Here is a 19,566-nt window from a genome sequence, read left to right as displayed (position 1 = left end):
CAATCTTTCCCCAGCCACTAGATACCCAGTAGAGAGGCAGTATGACATTGGCAAATCATTTTGCCTTAGTTTCCTCCTTTATAAAGTGAAGAAGTAGCAATGAATGGTTACTAAGGCCCTAGAATTTATTCAGTCAATGTTCTTTTGCACCTCTGAACACATAGAAGTGGTGTCAATCTTAGCGTTATTAAACAGATTTAGAAGAATGTAGTTTTCTCTCAAAGTTCCCTTGACAGCTTTCTAGGAATGGAATCATATCTCTTTTATCCTTAAAGGGTTATTATTTGTTTGTGTTGTCCTATCATCATCCTAATTTTTTTTTCTATTTTGCAAACTAATTAGCAATTTAGTATGACTGATCTTTAACACTTAACACTTTAACATCCAGTCCTCTAAAAAACCCAGTGATAACATTTGACATAATGGCCTCAGGCAGAGGTGAATTCTATAATTCAACCACATACTAAGTTAATGATGTATTTTTATTTCTTTTAAATTTACTAGGCTCAAATGTGGGCTAGGGCAGAAGTCCAAACTCCTCAGCCTAGATTTTTGAGGATCTCTATAATTTAGTACCATCCTACCTTCCCAGCTTTACCCAAAACTAATAGGCTCTAGCCACAATGAACTGCTTGCCACTTTCCATACATATCACTTATGTGCCTTTACACATCCATTTTCATTTCCTGTACCGGGAATGGCCGACCAGTTCTTTCTCTTCACCCCCTCAACTATCTTTACTTGTTAAAATCCTACCAAACTGTTGGTTCAGTTCAGATGCCTCACTGGATCGTAGGATTTTGAACTGAAAAGGACTTTATCCATATTGTGATACTATGTGAAGCTTTTTGGGATTCTACCAGGAGGAAATGATCCTTTCTTTCTTGGACTATCTTCATGGTCCTTTGTATCTCTTGTGGCTTATCACATTCTAAATTAATAATAACAAGAATGATAGCTGGCATTTACATAGCACCTACTGTATGTCAGGCACTGTGCTAAGCACTTTACAATGGCATTTCACTTGATCTTCACAACAAACCTGAAACATAGTTGCTATTACTATCTCCATTGTATAGTTGAGGAAACTGAGGCAAACAGAGGTTAAGTGACTTGCTTAAGGACATACAACTTGAACTTGGGTCTACCTTACGCCAGGCAAGCCCAGTGTTTTATCCACTATCCTACCTAGCTGCCTCATTATATTGCCTTTATAATATGCTTACTATAATTTATGTGTATTCTCATTTAGATTATAAACACCATGAGAACAGGGGACTGGGTCTTATTTAATCTTCACATCTTCCCTGCTTTATACATAGTAGGTACTTTATAAATATCTGTTGAATTGAATTGAGGAAGACAGAAAAATTAGGTCACAGATCACTTAAGTCCCCTTGCCATAATTCATGCCAAGTCTCATCTCCATACCTCATCCCTGCCCTGCCCCCCCCAAACTTGAAGAGAAAAAATAAATCACTCTTATTTATTTTTTAGACTGAGAGGACTGCCATTTTCTCTATTATAAATGAGACCAAAAAAATTACTGTAGAACTGTGTCATTCTATACTCTGTTCCAAGGTGACCTTGCTGATTCTATCACTCCAGGGGTACAGGTGAAGTTGAAAAGACTGAATGCAGATCACAAATCTTTGCTCTCTGAAAAACAATGGTCAAGTTTCAGATTAATAAGGTGGGTGGCTCAGTTTATCACCAAATCCAACAGGGCTAAGGGTTCTTACCTCCAAGTATGTCAAATACAGTCTATCCACTGTAAGGCAAAAGTTTGTGACTTTTTACTTATACTACTGAGTGAAAGAAATTAAAAGAGAACAAAATAAAACAAATAACAGGAGACAAAAGAAGCCGATGCCCTCTTCCATTGCAATAATTTCTGCTTTTTATATGAGGAGAGAACATCATACTTTCTTACTTGACCCAGCTACATAATTACTATAAAGCAGAGATGTCAAATAGGTATTCATAGTCCATGACAGAACCAGATTAAAATGTAATAGGAAAATATTGAACAAAAATACAATAAAATGCAGATAATGTTAATATGTGGTTTTCTAAGTCAATATACAGCTTGTAGGGATATACACATATACATATATGCACATACATACACATATATATGTATATATCTCTTTCTATTTGAGTTTGACACCACTGCTCTAAAACATTAAAACCCTACTAAATGCAAGGCATTGTGGTAGGAACTAGGGATAGAAAGATGAAAAATTACTGTCTTTGCTCTTAAACCATTTACGGTAGAATTGGGAAGGGTAAAATATGTCCATTCATATAATAGAAGATAGAATAGATTTTTCATGAGAGCAAAGGAGAAAGTTCCCTAAGAAAATTTAAGAGGATAGAGGTAATTTTCAAGTGAAGAGTTCAGGAGAAGCTTCATGGAGGAGGCAACAGCTGAGGTATTATGTAGTCTTGGAGGCCAATCTAAACAATTTGCATTTTATCCTATGGACTTTTGTTGTTCAGTCATTCAGTAGTGTCTGACTCTTCATGATCCCATGGACCAACTGTCCATGGGGTTTCCTTGGCAAAGATGCCAGAGTTGTTTGCCATCTTCTTCTTTGGTCTTCCTGCAGGCTGGAGTTCAGAGATTTGCCCAGGGCCACAAAGCTAGTAGGTATCCGAGGTCAGATCCGAATTCTGGTCTTTCTGACTCTAGGCCCAGTGCTCTATCCACTGTACCACCTAGACGCCCAGTCCTAAGGATAATAGGGAGCAACTGAAGGATTATGAAGAGGGAATTGACATGGTCAGACCTTTGCCTTCAGAAGATTATTGTTGCAATTGTGTGAAGGATGGATTGTAGACTGGAGTGACTAAAGTTAGGGAGATGAGTGCTATAGGGATTCAGGAGAAAGGCAAAGAAAGAAGGCAGTGGGCTGGTGGTTAGCGGTGGGAGCAGAGTGCCTCATGGGGAAATAAAAGACAATGTGGAGGTTAAGATTGACAGGATTTGGTAACTGAACGTCGGGGATGAGAAAAAGAGAGAAGAGTCAATGATGACTTTGATGTGACTGGGAGAGTGGCCATGCCATAAACAGAAAGTTAGGAGACACAGGATTTGTGGGGTTTTGTTTGTTTTTGGCAATGGTTTGTTGTTTGTGGAGGGGGTGAAGAAGATACTAAATTCTGTTTAAGGCATCAGTTTGCCATGCTGGAGGAACAGCTGGGTGGAGATTTTCAGATGGCAGATGGTCAGGGATGCCTTTGCCTCTGATGCTTGCCACTTCTGTGACTTCAGGTAAGTCATTAAACCTCCCTGGGCCTCAGTTTCCTCATTTGTTAAATGAAGTTGGACTGGATGACCTCTGAGGGCCTTTCCAGCTCTATACCTATAATCCTACCACATGCAGGCATAAGCAACTTTGAAAGCTCAGAAAAAATTGTGCACAGTTATCACCTTTGAACCTTCTGAAAAACATTAGAAAAAGTTGAAGTGAACTTAGGAATGTAAAAACATTTATAAGGCATGTTCCATATGCCCAGGTACTATGCTAAGCACGAAGATCATTATGTTTTGTTGTTCTCCAGTCACTTCAGTCATGTCTGACTCTTCATGGCCCTGTTTGGAATTTTCTTAGCAAAGATACTAGAGTAGTTTGCATTTCCTTCTCCAGCTCATTTTACAGATGAGGAAACTGAGGCGAATAGGATTAAGAGACTTGCCCAGGGTCCCACAGCTAGTAAATGACTGAGGCTGGATTTGAATTCAGGAAGATGAGTCTTCCTGACTCTAGGCAGGGAATGTTGTCCACTGAGCAACCTAGTTGCTATTCATTACAATAAGGTCAAATAGCTTGTGTCAGGGAGTGGTAACCTTGTGTCCTGAAAATGAGGATGTGAAGTGTCCCACAAACCCTTCAACAGCAGTGAACATAGGGTTTGACAACTGACCCAGGTTCACTCACTGCTGTTCTTGTCCTCATTCTTTGCTCTTCAAGCTAACGTCAATCAATATCTACTAAAGAAACCAATTTCATACTTGGGGGAAAAAAAAGAATGGAGGGGAAGGGGAGCTAGAGAAAAAAAGAAGGACAATCGAATAGCACTGGGCTCCTTTCTCCTCTTTATGTTAATGGACTTCCCAGGGTTGTTTTCAAACACTTAACAGAACTCCTTTCCCTTCTTCCTTGCAGTGGAACCCATTCTCCAGTTAGAACCCACATTCCCCTCTTTTCCTCTCTGTACGTGCAAATAAACAAAAAATCCCTTGTGATCCCTACTGTATACAGTGCCACGGTGGGGAGGGGATACGTGATAAATTGTATGTGCAGATTAGGCGTTGACTGTTCTGTTGACCCCAAATTTCAAAAGAAAACTGGAAAGTCTGACTAACAGTAGAGCCTAGTGGCTTGTACATTCTGCCTGGTTAATGGCGATGTTGTAGGGATTAATGAAATAAATTCTTCAAAATGATGTTAAAGAGAGGCTCTGTCAAAATCATATTATTTACCAGGCTCCAGTGGATTTAAATGTTTCACTTGAAGCTAGCCACTGCCAGGTTTAAATACAGGGAAAGCATGCTTTCGTAGTTTGGCGTATCCCTTGGCTTTATTGTCACAGGAGATTTTACCTGACCGAGAGGCAATTACATAGTAATTTTTTATGTGGTGCTTTATTAGTTGCTTTTTAAAATTGGTTTCCAGCATATCATGAGCTAATAGCAACAAACGTGTGACTGTAATGTTCACTTGGTCAGGAGATCCAAGGTTATTGCGGAAGTGGCCACATACCAGTTGCCCACACAATAGCTGCTACTCCAAAACGAGTGAATTACTTATCTAAACATCTATTGATTGGAAAACACTGGGGACTCATATATAAGTACACTAACATTAAAAGGGCAGATTCAGTTCTGGTTACATATAGCATGGCAGCTAGTATAAATGGTTTGGAGACAAAAGAAACATTTTCTCTCCTGGTCACAGGTTAGAATCCTGCCTAGTTAGTAGAGGCAGATGATTTCAATGAGCCATGTGGTGGAAATGGTTTCCTCCTACCTCCATTTCATTCTGAGCATACATCCAACTGGGGGCCACATAAAAACAAAAGCCCACTAAAAGAGAGTGGGCCCACACCAGGGAGACTGGCCAAATTAAAAGATAAACAAACGATGGAACCTCAACACTATTTTGGGGAGGCAACAGGGGATAGAAGAAAGAATGCAGGACTTGAAGTTAGGAGGTAAATCTTGGCTTCAAAATGTAATAGCTATGTCATCTTGACAGTCTACTGCATCTTTCTGATCCTCAGTTTATTCATCTATAAAATGGGAATAATAATACTTATGCTCCCTCTCTCATGGGGTTGTGGTGAGGCAAGTTTATAAATTCTGTAGGGCTATAAAAATGAGCTATTATGACTACAATGAGGGGGTTGGACTAAATGACCACTAAGGACTCTTCTAGATCTGACATTCTCCAAGTCTTTGATGCTATGACCAATAGGTTGTACTGATCCAGCTTGAACAGAAGGGAATCAGGTATGCCCTTCGCTTTCTTTTCTTTATTTGCTGGGCTAAGTTATGGTTAAGCAAATTACTTAGCTAGCAAGGCTTTATTAAGTGTTAATGGTATTATTGGCACATACTAAAAGATCCAGAGCGTAGCACAGTACCTGGTACACAGCATTGTGGTTCAATCATTTTTTAGTTGTATCTGATTCTTCGTGACTCCATTTGGGGTTTTCTTGGCAAAGATCCTGGAGTGGTTGGCCATTTCCTTCTCTGGCTCATTTTACAGAGGAGGAAACTGAGGCAAGCAGGGTGAAGTGGCATGCCCAGGGTCACAGAGCTCGTGAGTGTCTGAAGCTGTGTTGGAACTCAGGTCTTCCTGACTCTGGGCCAGGCATTCTATCCACTGAACCACCTATCAGGAACATAGTAGGTACTTGGTAAATGTTTATTGATTGATGTCACGATCCCAGGTTTTGGGGAATCCTTGGTTCCTTTGTCTCTTTCTCATTGGAGTTCCCTTAATTGTCTGTAAGTTGGTGAAATCACACCGGGAACCATGCTTTTTTCTGATTGTCCTCATCTCTTTCAATATTACTGGTTATTAGGCTGATCTAGATTCTTTTTTTTTTTTTTGGCTAGGCAATGGGGGTTAAGTGACTTGCCCAGGGTCACACAGCTAGAAAGTGTTACGTGTCTGAGGCTGGATTTGAACTCAGGTCCTCCTGAATCCAGGGCCGGTGCTCTATCCACTGTGCCACCTAGCTGCCCCTGATCTAGATTCTTTAGAGCAGGGGCTCATCACCTTTTTTTTGTGCCCTGGACCCCTTCTCAGAATATTGTTTCCTAATTCATTATTCCATTATTCAATTCAGTAACATAATTAAGATAGATGACACAGTGAGAGCTGGGCCTAGAGTAAGGAAGACCTGAGTTCAAATCTGGTCTCAGCTACTTACTAGCTGTGTGATCTTGGGCAAGTCACTTAACCTCTATTTGTCTCTGGGGCAACTAGGTGACCCAGTGGATAGAGAGTTGAGCCTGTAGTCAGGAGGACCTGAGCTTAAATCTGGGCCTCAGACACTCACTCACTGTGGGACCTTGGGTAAATCTCTTAACTTTTGTTTGCCTTAATCCATTGGAGAAGGAAATGGCAAACCATTACAATGTATTTGCTAAGAAAATCCTAAACAAGGTTATGAAGAATTGGACACAATTGAATGACTGAAGAGCAACAAAATATGCCAGGCACTGTGCTAAGCCCTGGGGATACAACAACAAAAGACAGTCCCTGCTCTCAAGGAGCTTGCAATCTGATGGAGGAAGACAACACACAGAGGGAAGCTGGAAAGTAGCTCCCCCGCCTCCCCAGAACACCAGGGGGTACCCAGCTTGGGGCCATTTTGTTCTGTGGAGGTCAGACCCAGCGGCTGCCGCTGGAAAGCGGAGGAATGAAGACTGGTAGCTGCCAAAGTGATTTGCATAAAGTACATTTCTGACCATTTCACCTCCCTACTTACTCAATAAACATCTGTGGCTCCTTATTACCCGTAGGAACAAATACAAAATCCTTTGTTTGGAATTGAAAGCCCTTCGTCACTTGGTCCCTTCCTATTCTTTGCTCTGCTCTGGGCACTCTATGACCCAGCTATACTGGGTGCCTTGCTGTTCTTCTCACTCCACACTCCATCCGCTAGATCCGTGTCTCTACCCTGGCTGTCCCCCTGGCTTGGAATGTTCTGCTTCCTCACTCTAGACTCCCAGTTTCCCTGGCTTCCTTTAAGACGTGGGTCCAGTCCTACTTTCTACTGGAAGCCTTTGCCTCCTTGCTTCCCCCACATTGCTAGTGCCTTTCCTCAGATCACCTTCTGTTTACACTGTATGTATCTTGTACCAACACAGTTATTTGCTTGTTGTCTCCACCATTAGAATATGAGTTCCTTGAGAGCAGAGACTTTGTTTTTTTTTACTACTATTCTGAATGGTGCTTGGCATATAATAAGCACTTAATAAACGTAAGCCTGGATTGGAACTTGGGTCTTTCTGATTCCACACCTAGCAGCCTATGCATTTTGTCACTTAGCATTTGGATCAGAGAGGTTGGGCTGGCCACTATTTGCAAGGTCTGTAAGACACTACTTGTGTGAAAGAGTACAGGACATTGAATCAGATGACATGGGGCTTAAGTCTACCATTTGTTATTCATGTGTTTTTGGTCAAAAGCCTCAGGTTTACCTGTCACTACGTACCCCATGCAAAGCTATCCTTAAGGAGGAAATCGCTTTGTAAACCATTAAGTGTTACAGAAATGTTATACTTCTTAGACATGGCTGACATTACTCTGTTTGCTTATTATCTGTTAAAGCAATTTAACTGTAGCCGAATTACCTATTTATTCCACGTCTTAGCATGATTCTACCTTGTTTGCTTTTCTATCTTGTTGGCGGGATTGTTTTCTAGTTTCTCTGTTCTCTGGTTATTTCTTGAATCCTTTTGGACTGTCTGTGGAATACTCTAGCTTAATTAGACCAGTGTCCTGAAACCTGCCCATCCTGGCTTAGCGGAAATGACTTGTGAGCAGTGGGACCCGTTCAGTAGTCATCTCATAAAATGTGTCATTGACAATCACAAGTAGGACAGTGGCCCCGCAGCCCGTGCTTGGCTAGGACTAGACGTCAGTTAAAAGGAACGCTGAATCTTTAGACAGACTCGGGGAAGATTTCTTAGCTATTGAACCTGCCTCTGTGCTCCCCCCTGCTGCGAGCCATAAGTTACTTGTAGGCTTGTTCTAGGAGAGTAATAAGTATTGTTGTTTAGCAATTGTGTTGTTGAAATTCAGCTCCACTATGTCTGACAGTATTTATCTAAAATACTTTCCCTGGTGCGCGTTCAAGTTCCAGTAAACCGTGTCTTATTGCGCGACCTTTTCATTTTCCAGTGAAAAGGGATCAGCTCGTCAGATAAAAGCTACAAGCTGGAGTACAGGAAAATGCGTGCTCAGAAAATCCGAGCATGATTGAAAACAAGATGTGTTAAATCAATGCGGTTTATCGCCTGCCTATTCCCGGCAATTGCTGTTCTAAGCTCATTCTGAGCACACACTAGATGATAAAAGTATACTGTCACAGCACTCACTGGGGTGTGAGGGCAAGAAAACATGTTTATCAGACAGGCTGGGGTGATTTTTTTTCCCTGATAACAGTTATTGTCAAAACTCTTTGGGAAGAAATCTGAAGAACAATTACAGAAAGTAATATTACTCTTGTTAAATCAGAAGATATGCCAGGAGGCTGGAGAATTATAGATTTCCCCTTAAAACGTTAGGGAAGCAAGACAAACTATGCTGGCCTTCACTGCTTAAATGCAGTCATCCATTATAAAGTTAAAATCATCCTTCTCCTCATCCAAATGAACAAACCTGGGACTGTCACCAAACGAGGGACAGTCCAAAAGGGGAGGGGAGGAGGAATGAGCTTATGAAAGCCTATAAACTACTGTTTCCTTGAGGGAGTTCATGTTAGTTTTACTCTTGGATTAAAGATTGAAGACTTAAATTAAATCTGGAAGGTCAAGCTGTTCAGAAAATATCATAGTTGATAACATGGTAACGTTCCTCAGCTAGTTTATTACAATTATGGGCCAGTGTAATTTTTCATAATTATCATGTATTCACCTATTTCCTATTTTAGACAGAAATTTAGCCTCCAGGGCAGCAAAGGGACCTGTTCAGGAATAGATTATTCCACTCACTCCACCAAAAAAGAAATGATCCCCAAGACTTTTCCAGAAAATACCATCTGGTGGTCGGATGAGCAGCGTTGGTTTTATGTGTCTCTTGCTGTGCTCAACAGCACCAACCATTGTTGCCCCTAAAGGGAAATCAATATTTGAGAGCTCAGTTCAAACCTATCAGTCACACAATAACTCCTTTTGGGCCTTAGAAGACTGAACAAGAGGAAATGGGCTGAAATTAAAATGAGACCTCAGTTGGACAGAAGGAATATATGTGTGTGTGTATACATATACATACATATATGTGTATATATGTGTGTGTATACATATACATACATACATATATATGTTATTCATACACACACCTATAGGTATACATGTGTATATGTATTTACCATCAGAGTGATAAAACATTGGGATGGCATCTTGAAGAGATAGCAGAGTCTCTATCCCTAGAGGAAAGGCAGCAGAGGACCACGGATGATTTATTAAACATTCACCTCTCGAAGGCAGGGGTGGGGCTAGAGGTTCTCTAGAGAGCCCTGCCAGCCTTAGTATCTTATGCTTCATGTAGGTTTAATTAAACTGTGACTGGCTACTTGATTTGCTGTGAGGACTTATCAAGATGTTACCGACTGAAATGTGTATAAATAATAATAATAATAATAATAATAATAATAATAATAACGAGGTACTCTGGAGTAGTAATTGGACCATTATGGAGAAAAGGGCGGGGGGGGGAGAGAAGGTGGAGGAGGAGGAGTAGGGAGAGGGACAGGGACAGGGAGAGAGAGAACACAGTCCAGCTATATTTCTGCTACCTTTTTGCTGTGTGACCTCAGATAAGTAAGTTCATCAACCCTATGTTGGAGGTAATAACCCCTGATAACTTAGGTCACAACAATTTTTTAAGAAAATCAATTAGAAAATGTCTGTAAAGCACTTCCATGTTATTGGGAGAGTATCTTATGTGACCTCAGGGTATATTTAAAATAATACCCTGAACAAGGCCTTTTTGTGATAAATTAATATTTATTGTAAAAATTGTCAGCATAGGGAGGCTGCATGGCAGGGGAGAAGTTCTTTTGTTCACATTAGGAAAGTTGAATAATATTTTTCTTTGCAAACAAGAGGCCATTTTTTGTTTCTTCCTCCTCCTCTTCATTGAATCCTCTCGTACTTTGAATGGTATCCATTCAGCTCTTTCCATCCCCTTGGCTGGCATTTGAGCTTTCTTCCATTTCACTCCCCTTTCTTGGAGGGCATTCTGCGTTTCATCATCCCATGTTATTCTAGGTTTTTCACATGTTTTATTTCTTAAATTTTCCCTTGTGTGCTTTTCTTTCAGTCTGTACAGCTTTTATATTTGGACCACCTTCTTAACATAAGCTATAACCGAGATTGCTGTCATTTGTTTAGTTGAAGTACTTTCTTTGTAGAAAGATTTCTGCTGATTACAGAAACCTGGGAGGGTCATCCTCAAACCAGGAGATGTAAAGGACACCATGAAAAGTGAGATACATTCAGTGCAATTCAATTTGACATCAACATTTAAAATTTTTGGAAATCAGACCTGCGACCAATTGGTACAGAAAACTTCCATCATATAAACATTTCTTTCTAATGTATTTCCCTAATTCTCTTGCAACTTATAAATTTAAAGAGTTCCCTGAAACACTAAGAGGTGAAATGATTTTCCCAGTGTCAGAAGTCAGTACCAGAGGAAAAACTTGGACTCAATTTTCCTTCTTCTTTTCATATCTCCATAGTTTTCCTACAATCAACATTTATTGAATATCTATTGTGTTAGTAGCCTGATGGGAAGAAATGTGAGGGAAACAGATGAATAGGAAGTAGTGTTGCCTTCAAGGGACTTACAAAGCTAGGAAGGTGAGATAGCATGTGAACGCAAAGCAAAAGCATCTAAGAAAAGTACAAAGAGCATTGCTAAGTGTTTACACCCACTTTTGGCATTACAAATGGTATCTATAAGCTCTACATCCTTCCAATTCCACCACAGTTTCTAGAGGTTCAATCATGTGACCCTTGAGATGCCCGGGGCCCCCATGCTTTAAAAAGATGTCATTCTGAAAGTGCCTCTAGCCACTGTCTGCAACAATTTGATATTGGGTTTATTTGGGGTGTATCCTTGTTCTACTGAGATGATGAGACACACATGCCAGGTGCTGAGTGCCTGGGCAAAGTAATAAAATACCCGTGCTGTTGGGAGTACAACAAATCCCTCCATTTGCCCAGATTCCTTGGATTGCAGGGAGGTACCTGGTTGACATTTTAGGTTTATGTACTTTTAAGTCAATTTTAAAGATAGGATCCCAGAGATAACTTGCTGTTTTATTGTTTACCTCTGGATGTTAATTTAGTGACTGGGGGAAAAATGAGGCTATTATGGGGAAAAATGACTTCGCATAACACGTATGCAATAATGTTCATGACCAGAATGGCTCTGCCTGGGAGCAGAATGCTGTGCAGTTGTTCCTTTAGTTCCAATGGAGAGCAGTCACTGGGGAAGCACAGAGACCCAGGTGCTGGTTTCATCATTGACTCTGCGCTATGAGGCTTTATTTATTACTTGGCTTGGAGTCTGGATATTTGTTTGGACATTAAATGGCAATAGAATATAAATATTACCTTCCTTAATATCTGCATTTCTTTTTATTTCCAGTCAAAATGACATCATGTCACACAAGTATTAAAAAAAGGAAATTAAAACCTCAGAAATATGTTATGGCACCGAGAACACCATCCCTGGCGTTCAAGCCCCCACCCTCTTTCAATTTCCATTGCTTCTGGGAATAAGTACTCAATGAGCAAAGGAGGTGGGGAATGAGAAATAGAAAAAAGGAAACTTTGTAAAGAGAATAAAGCAAGCAAGAATGCATGTGTCTTGGCTTAATGATTTTAATTTGCAAAGAAATCTTCTTGAAAAGAATTTTCTTTATTTGATGCATGTGTGAAGTGGATTTTTTTTTAATAAACCAAGTATAGAAAGGCCACAATTCACATATGTGTTTGCTTAGTGTTTGCTCATTACTTGCTATGTCTGAATTGAGTTTTGTAATCTTATGATTAGCATTATTACATAAAAAACCAACTGTTTATTCTCAGAATATTTCTCTGTATGTAGCATTGCTATGTGAGCATTGTGCAAGAAATATATTTGGCAACGTCTCTTCTGAATTAAAAACTTCTCTGACCTTCAGTGAATGTCCTATAAGGAGAAAGACACGGTAAAAAGATTTAGTCTAAAGTTGAATGCTTTCAGGGCATCTAGTAAAACCAAGTTCAAACAGTTTAAAAAGAATACCTTCTCAAGTATCAAAATGGTGTCAACTAATCTCCCCTCCTATTGACTTCTGCTTTCATTAAATTGAGCAATTATTTAGACACATCCTAAAATGATATCAAAATGGAGATAAGATATAACCAGCAGACACTCTATGCATTACTAGATCCCTGACCAGAGATAAGGGAAATATTCTTAAATTTCAGCAGTAAAGACACACCAGTAAGGCATCATTTCTATTGCATATTTACTAACTTTCTTACATTAATCCACCCCTTTCTCAGTGATGGCCCCTAACCTCTCATGTTGTTAATCATGGCTTTCCAGGAGGCTTTCTAACTCAGATCAGGATTGGATACTTAGGCTACTGGAACGGTCTAGGAAAATATCTTTAATTGCATGCTAAGGTCAAATTTACGAGGAGGACCTTATTGCCTGACACTCACCTTTCTTCTTTACTGTGAAAATTTATGGACAACTGTTAGCACTTTGGTCCTTTGTCTCTTTCTTGTCTGTGTTCCCATAATTGTCTGTAATCCAGTGAAATTACACTGGGAAGCACACTGTCTTTCTATTGTCCTGATGGCTTTCAATATTCCTGAATATTGGGCCTATCTAGGCTCTTTAGAGTAGGGGATGTCAACCTTTTTTGTGCTCTGCACCATTTTGATAGTCTAGTGAAGCCTATGTGCTCCTTCTCAGAATAGTGTTTCTATATAAGATAAATACACAAGACCACAAAAGAAAAGAATTATATTGAAATACAGTTATTGAAGTATTAAAAAAAACACTAAGTTCATGGACTCTCAGGTTAAGAACCCCTGCCTTTGGCCCCTGTGTTCTCTGTCTACCACAAAATTCTGTGATATTCCCTAGAATTCCTTTACTTCTTATTGAATTTCAGTAATTTCCAGAGACATTATGAATAGTTACATTTTTTTAATAATTTGTTGATTATATTATGACCAAAAAGCTACGTTACTATTATTTTTGTATAACCTGTTGCTTATGTGAAGAAGGGAATAACTTAATTTTACCATGGCTCCAGAAGGCAGTGCTAGGACCGATGGGTAGAATTTATAAGATGACAGATCTTTGGGGCAGTATAAAAATGACCTTCTTAGCCACAAGCGCTGTTCAAAAATAGAATGGACCTAGGGAGGTAATAATTCTGTCAATCAGAGGTCTTCAAGCAAAGGTTGGATGGCCATTTAGTGGGGATGTGTTAGGTAATGGTTGGATTCAGTGAACTCTAAGAAGCTATGACTATAGTTCAGAATAGAGTGGGCCATTTCTTTTATGGTCTGATTTCCTGTGTCTGATACATATGGGTCAAATATCTTTACAACAATACCATTCTTAATAACAAAAGAATCCTAAGTCTTCATTCACTCATTTTAAGCAAAAGTCAATACAATCAGAAAATCTAGTCAACTCCTTTGAATTTGTTGCATTGGAATTTGATCTCTTACTCTGCTTTGCAGCCCTGGAATACTAAGAATTTTTTGTAATTTTATGTGCAAAAATTGGGGGAGATTTGCATAAGGGTGGCAGGCAATTTGTGGGTTAACATGGCAGAAAATATAAGCATAGAGCAAACACAAAGGTATGGGAAATAAATTAAAAGGCTTTGTCTTACAGTCTGAAATATTCCCTTTCTATCTTATAGTATGCTTCTTTATAGTATGTTTATTTTTCTTTGAATAATGATGTTAAAATGCATCTAATTCAATTACTCTTTGCAGCAGCTGAATGAGTTTTCCAGGGGAAAATGTTCTTTAGGCTTCCCAAAGCTATGAGTTCCATATGATATTTGAACAGGTTCTTTTAATTGCTGATATTAAGTGTCGATCATTCTGCTGTAAGTTGGCAGTCTGGCCAGAGAAACAAATTCCTCTCTAAGATATATCAGACAATCATCCAATTAACAACCAAAGGTTTGTTGACACAGTAGGAACTCATTATGGGAAATTAAAAAAAAAAAAAAAAGAAAACCTCAACCATCCAGACCTTATTGGTGTCTTTTTTAAAACAAGAATCTGAATTTTTAGAATCTTTAGATTATGTGGTTATTAAAATGATCTGTTTAATTACTAAAACTATTATACATACAGTTCAAATGTTTTGCTAAAAATGGAAGATGTATTTTGTTGGCAATTAGCTTATGGTGGTGGAAACAGGAAAATAACTTACACCTGGGTGCTCATTTCCATCAAGCCTGTGTATTCCTTGATTAAATGCCCACAATTTTACGAGTAACAGCTTTGCTGCATAAAGAGCTCCATGGCTTTTTCTCTGCAAGTCTAATTTGAAAAAAAAAATCCTCCTCAAGGGTTTAGAAAGTAATTCATAAAATGGGAGGAATAATAAATATTGTGCCTTAACTCATACACTCTTATAGATAGACAGATTTGGTACACCTGGGTGTAATTTTAGTTAATTTCCACAAGAGACAGGTTGAAAGTTTACTGTTTGGAAGGTGGGAAAATGGTTAAATCTCATATTTGCAAAAAATGATTATATTATCTTAAATGAAAATGCTACTCTATTAACAATTTCAATAAGCATCGCATTTGAAAAAAGTTTTTTTTAATAAAAAGTTATCTGAAGTTCACTCCAACTTAAAATAAATAAGTGAAGAAAAAGTACTTACTCTGATTTATGTGTCTTTTGGAGGTGTAATTATTGGCTTTTTACTCACCTATGTAAAACAATGTACTTTTGTAAATGGATTTCTGACCACTTTATGCTGCCTTTTTTTTCCTTTTTTTTTTACATAAAAAGTAAGCACTGTCAATCAAGGAATTTTAAGGTTTATTTCCTCTTTAGAAATGATTGATAGCCTTTTAGATTTACAAGTTGACAAGTTAAAGGGTTCTATTGGTATAATTATGTACTAAATTCACAGTCTTTCAATTTAAATGTCCTTTTAAAACCACAAGATTATCATACCTGTATTTTGAAAAGTGGGCCAGTCAGTTTGGGTTGGTATACAAATTGCCTCCATTAGCCTTGGGACCTATTTGAATTTAATACAGTTTTTAAAGTTGGTAGTACTTTCAATAGTACTTTTAAAATTTAGATTAATGGAAATGCATTTTAAATATAGCATATAGTAACTTGTTTTTAATGTATAGATGGATGTCAAGAACACAAATAGTGCCTCTATATTCAGCATGAAAAAAAAAACACCATACTGATTGCTTTGGTTATAATTTTAAAAGTTTTGTGAGAGGAAAAAAAGAAATCATTTTTACTTTATGGGGTATGAGCAGGCGATGGAGCTCCCACTCCCTCCCAGCCAAGGGGCTTAGTGTTTCAAGGAGAATTCTATTCTCTGTCCACATGAATAATGGGAGAATCCAAGTGGGCCAGATCAGCTTGATGTTCAGACTAATTATAGGGTGGGGGCACTAAGATGAGGTGCTCTTTGGAGAGGCACCAAGACCGAGTGTCTAGCAGTCGATATGGTTAGAACAAAGCCTATTGTTCCATTCAGCAAGCTAATATCGTCTGACTTCTCTCAGTTTCTTGAGAATCAGCCTCCACTCAAAGAAACTATTAAACATTTTATATAATAAATAGAAGATTTAGAGAATATAAACTGTGGCTTTTAGCAGAGGTTGGATTTTTTTTCCCTAAATGACAAAACCATAGCAAGCTTGTGGTTCACTAAAAAAATCTGTCTTTACTGTGCATAGCAGGGTTTTATTTCCAATACTTTAACAATACCTAGCAACATGAATGATTCTTTTGCGTTTGGCATATAGCTTCTAATCAAAAAGGACTTTTGCTAGAACACGAAAATGTTGGAGGGAAGGGGTGCTAAGCATTTTATCAAATAATTCATGCCTGGGATTTTGCAGATAAACAGTTGTCTAATTCTAGCATTATTTACAAAGTCCCTGCACTTGCAGAAACGCCATAGTATACACTGGAGCAGGTGGGGTTTAGTATCTGATGAAGCCAAATCCTCACATCTCACCTCAAACTGTCTTTGAACTCAGCCTTGATGCTGGGGGCTCATCTAAGATCAGAAGAGCCAGCCAGGATTTTTAGCTGCCATTCTTGTCCCCTCATTGTCGGGTCAGAAAACCAACTGCTTTGTTTTCCTGCACATCCTCTAATTGTGATTTCTCTCTTGCAGCTCTCAATGAACCCACCATTGATTATGGTTTCCAGAGGTTACAGAAGGTCATTCCCCGGCACCCCGGTGACCCTGAGCGCTTGCCAAAGGTTAGGACACCTTCTAGTGTTTCACTTATGATATGTCAGAATGCGGATGGTTCAAGGTGAAATTCACCATTGATGTCAATTTGTTCAGGATAGTCAAGTAAGAAGTATTTAACATGCCTTTATTCTGTGCCAAGCACTATGTACCACTTTATTGTGGTATACCCCCCCAAAAATACAATGTTTTGGCCTCTTACCAAGAGCTCACAATCTAGTCACTTTATATAGGAGAAAACCTTTTCATGAGAAAGAGCAAGAGAGCAGAAATGACTATAAAATGTCAGGCCTGACATCTTTTCACTGCTTTCTCATACTATCACGCCCTCCAATCCACAGCTGGTTATTAAGCATCAACTAAACAGCGTCTAACCCACACGCTGCCTCATGCAAAGGGGACATGGTACTTTTCCTTAAGAACTTTAAAATCCAGTTGTACAGACAAGACAAACATGAAAAAAAGCACAATAGAAAAATATGACCCGAGGCAGGACTTTGTCAAATGAACTGTACAGAAACTAATTGCTTTTGGTCTGTCTAATATAGCATGTAAGTTATCAGTGATAGAACCTAATGGAAAGAGATAAAAAGACCAGTTCAGATTCTTTCTCTGTACCTCAGTTTACCTATTTGAGAGAGTTAGACGAAATGACTCTCAAGCATCATTCTAGTTCCAAATTTTTGAACGTATACCAAACCTGTGGTTCCCATTAACAGCCCAGGCAGAAATTAGATAGGAACTGCATTTTGTTTAAGTCAGATTAAGAAGTTTTCTTTGCATTTGCTGGATAAGTTATATCTTAGCTATGTCAGCCCATTTCAGAAATGGGAAAAAATGAAACTGGAAGCATTCAGCTACAGCTAAGTTTCTTAGTTTAGAAATCTTTTGAATGTATCTATTCCATTCTGATGTTCTATTATCATACTCTTCTTAAGACTCATTGTCTTCCTCCAGTGCTGGACATCCTTGGTGAAAAGAGCTATAGAGGTCAGATACCTCTTCTGGCTCTGAAGGATGTTGTCCTTCTAGAAGGCAGACCGTGTTTGATGGGTGGCAGAGATCTGAACCCCTTCGTCTTCCCCCAGGACGGGCATTCTACCTATTCTCTCAGAGATCCAATTCTCTTCATGTTGATGGAAGTCCTTGGAAGCCTTTAGCCTGAGAAAGTCCTAATTTTGATCTGTCAATTTAGTCGCAGCTTTTCTTTTAAAAAGGTCTTCTGTTTTAGGATTCCTTCTCCTACCCTTACCTCTCTCTGACATTCTCAGTGAACAATTAAGTAATCTAATTTATAGTAGTGAATGACAGTCTTTTTCCATTGCTCAGACACGTAGTGGGGACATTTATCTTTAGCTCTGTCTGGCCGTAATGTGTTCCTGTGGATATCTTTTGGGGAAAATTAAAATAATGTATCTTAAATTATGGTGCTCCAAATGCTTTTGTATTTGCCCCAATGGTGGACAGCTAATCAAATGAAAACTGTATCTTAAGATCAAGACCCAGAGCTGTAAGGGTTTGCATAGGCCTTCTAATCCAAACTCCCATATATTTACATTTCAGGAGAGGCTCTTCCCTGATAGTTACGATTTTTTTTCTAGGTAGGGCCTAATGTCCACTCTAGGACTTTTATTAGCCCATCAGATTTAATTAAAATGGTGTGGCTGCACTCAGAGATGATTAAGCTTCTATAGGCTGGGATTGGATGGTGTCACTAGTTTATGTAAATTACAGCTGTCATGGAATCATATGAATATACTCTAAAACTTCAAAATCAAGGATTGGATCTTTTACTTACTTTAAATTGCCTCCTCTTCTTCCCAGCTAAATGGAAAATAATTGAGTTTACTGGTGAAGGTATGTGAAATCATTGAGAAGCACCTAGGCCAGGGGAATGACTTTCCTTATTCCTAAATGAAAATAAAGGCAGAAAAAGGATTATGGGCTTCGGATGGTGTGGGTTTTTTTTTTTAATAATTAAAAATGTCATTATGATGTGGCTCTCAGTTTTCTGTAATAGAATGCAGAATTTGTGTTTTTTTGCATTAGAGGCCCTAGAAGTCAGCTCTGGGCTCAAAGTTTTGAGCACAAAAATTGAGGGCACACTGCAGCTTATGTTAAGCCTTTTAAATAGGCTTTTTAACAAGAGGCTATCCTCTCCCTGCCAAAAAAAAAAAAAGATTGTTGATCACTTAGTAAAACAGAGAAGAATAAGCAAGCAGGGATTGGAGAAATCATTAAGAATCTGGGGAGATTCAAGAAGTTTATACCTTTACCCTACCATTTTTTTCTATAATGTTAAAAATGAACTCAACCTCAGCCTTCCAAAACAGCCACATTCATGGTACATTCATGGTAACTGTGGAAAGCAAGTTCCAAATTAATAGGAAAGCAAGTGTGTTTTAGTAGATAGATATAGATTTGAAAAACTAAAATTTGTGGTAAACTTATTTAGGGATCAATGATGGCAGATTCATTCCTATTTTATTAACAGAAAAGCTAAAATTAGAGGTCAGCAAATCAATTCTCCATCATCAATAAAGACCTCGTAGAATAGTAAATAGAGCATTAGATTTGGAAATAGGAAGATTCCAATGAGATTCATTGTCCACCTCAGACACTTCTAGTTTGATAACCCTGGGCAAATCTCTCTATGTCTCGGTTTCTTCATCAGAAAATAAGGAGGCTATATTCAGTGGCCTTTAAGGCTTCTAAGGTCCTTTCCAGCTCCAAGTTGTGATCCTGTGTTCACCATTGTAACATCTTTATGCAGTATTTTATATTTGTTCAAACGATTTATCAAATTATTTCAAA

The 19,566-nt window shown here is 38.7% G+C and overlaps 1 protein-coding gene across 6 annotated transcripts in view; it reads left to right on the top strand.

Moving 5' to 3' along the window:
• The window catches only part of EBF1 (EBF transcription factor 1), a 456,997-nt gene that overhangs the window by 403,736 nt on the left and 33,695 nt on the right, over positions 1-19,566 (top strand). For all 6 annotated transcript variants that reach the window (XM_020992366.2, XM_020992365.2, XM_020992364.2 and 3 more), the window contains exon 11: positions 16,672-16,760. In XM_020992366.2, coding sequence (XP_020848025.1) covers positions 16,672-16,760 — 89 coding nt within the window. The remainder of the gene's footprint in view (positions 1-16,671; positions 16,761-19,566) is intronic.

The sequence above is a fragment of the Phascolarctos cinereus genome, unplaced genomic scaffold (assembly GCF_003287225.1).
Source record: "Phascolarctos cinereus isolate Bilbo 61053 unplaced genomic scaffold, phaCin_HiC Scaffold_2;HRSCAF=192, whole genome shotgun sequence".
In the NCBI taxonomy this organism is placed as follows: Eukaryota; Metazoa; Chordata; class Mammalia; order Diprotodontia; family Phascolarctidae; genus Phascolarctos; species Phascolarctos cinereus.
Note: the sequence above shows the minus strand (reverse complement) of the source record. Positions and strands in the feature narration are given on the sequence as shown.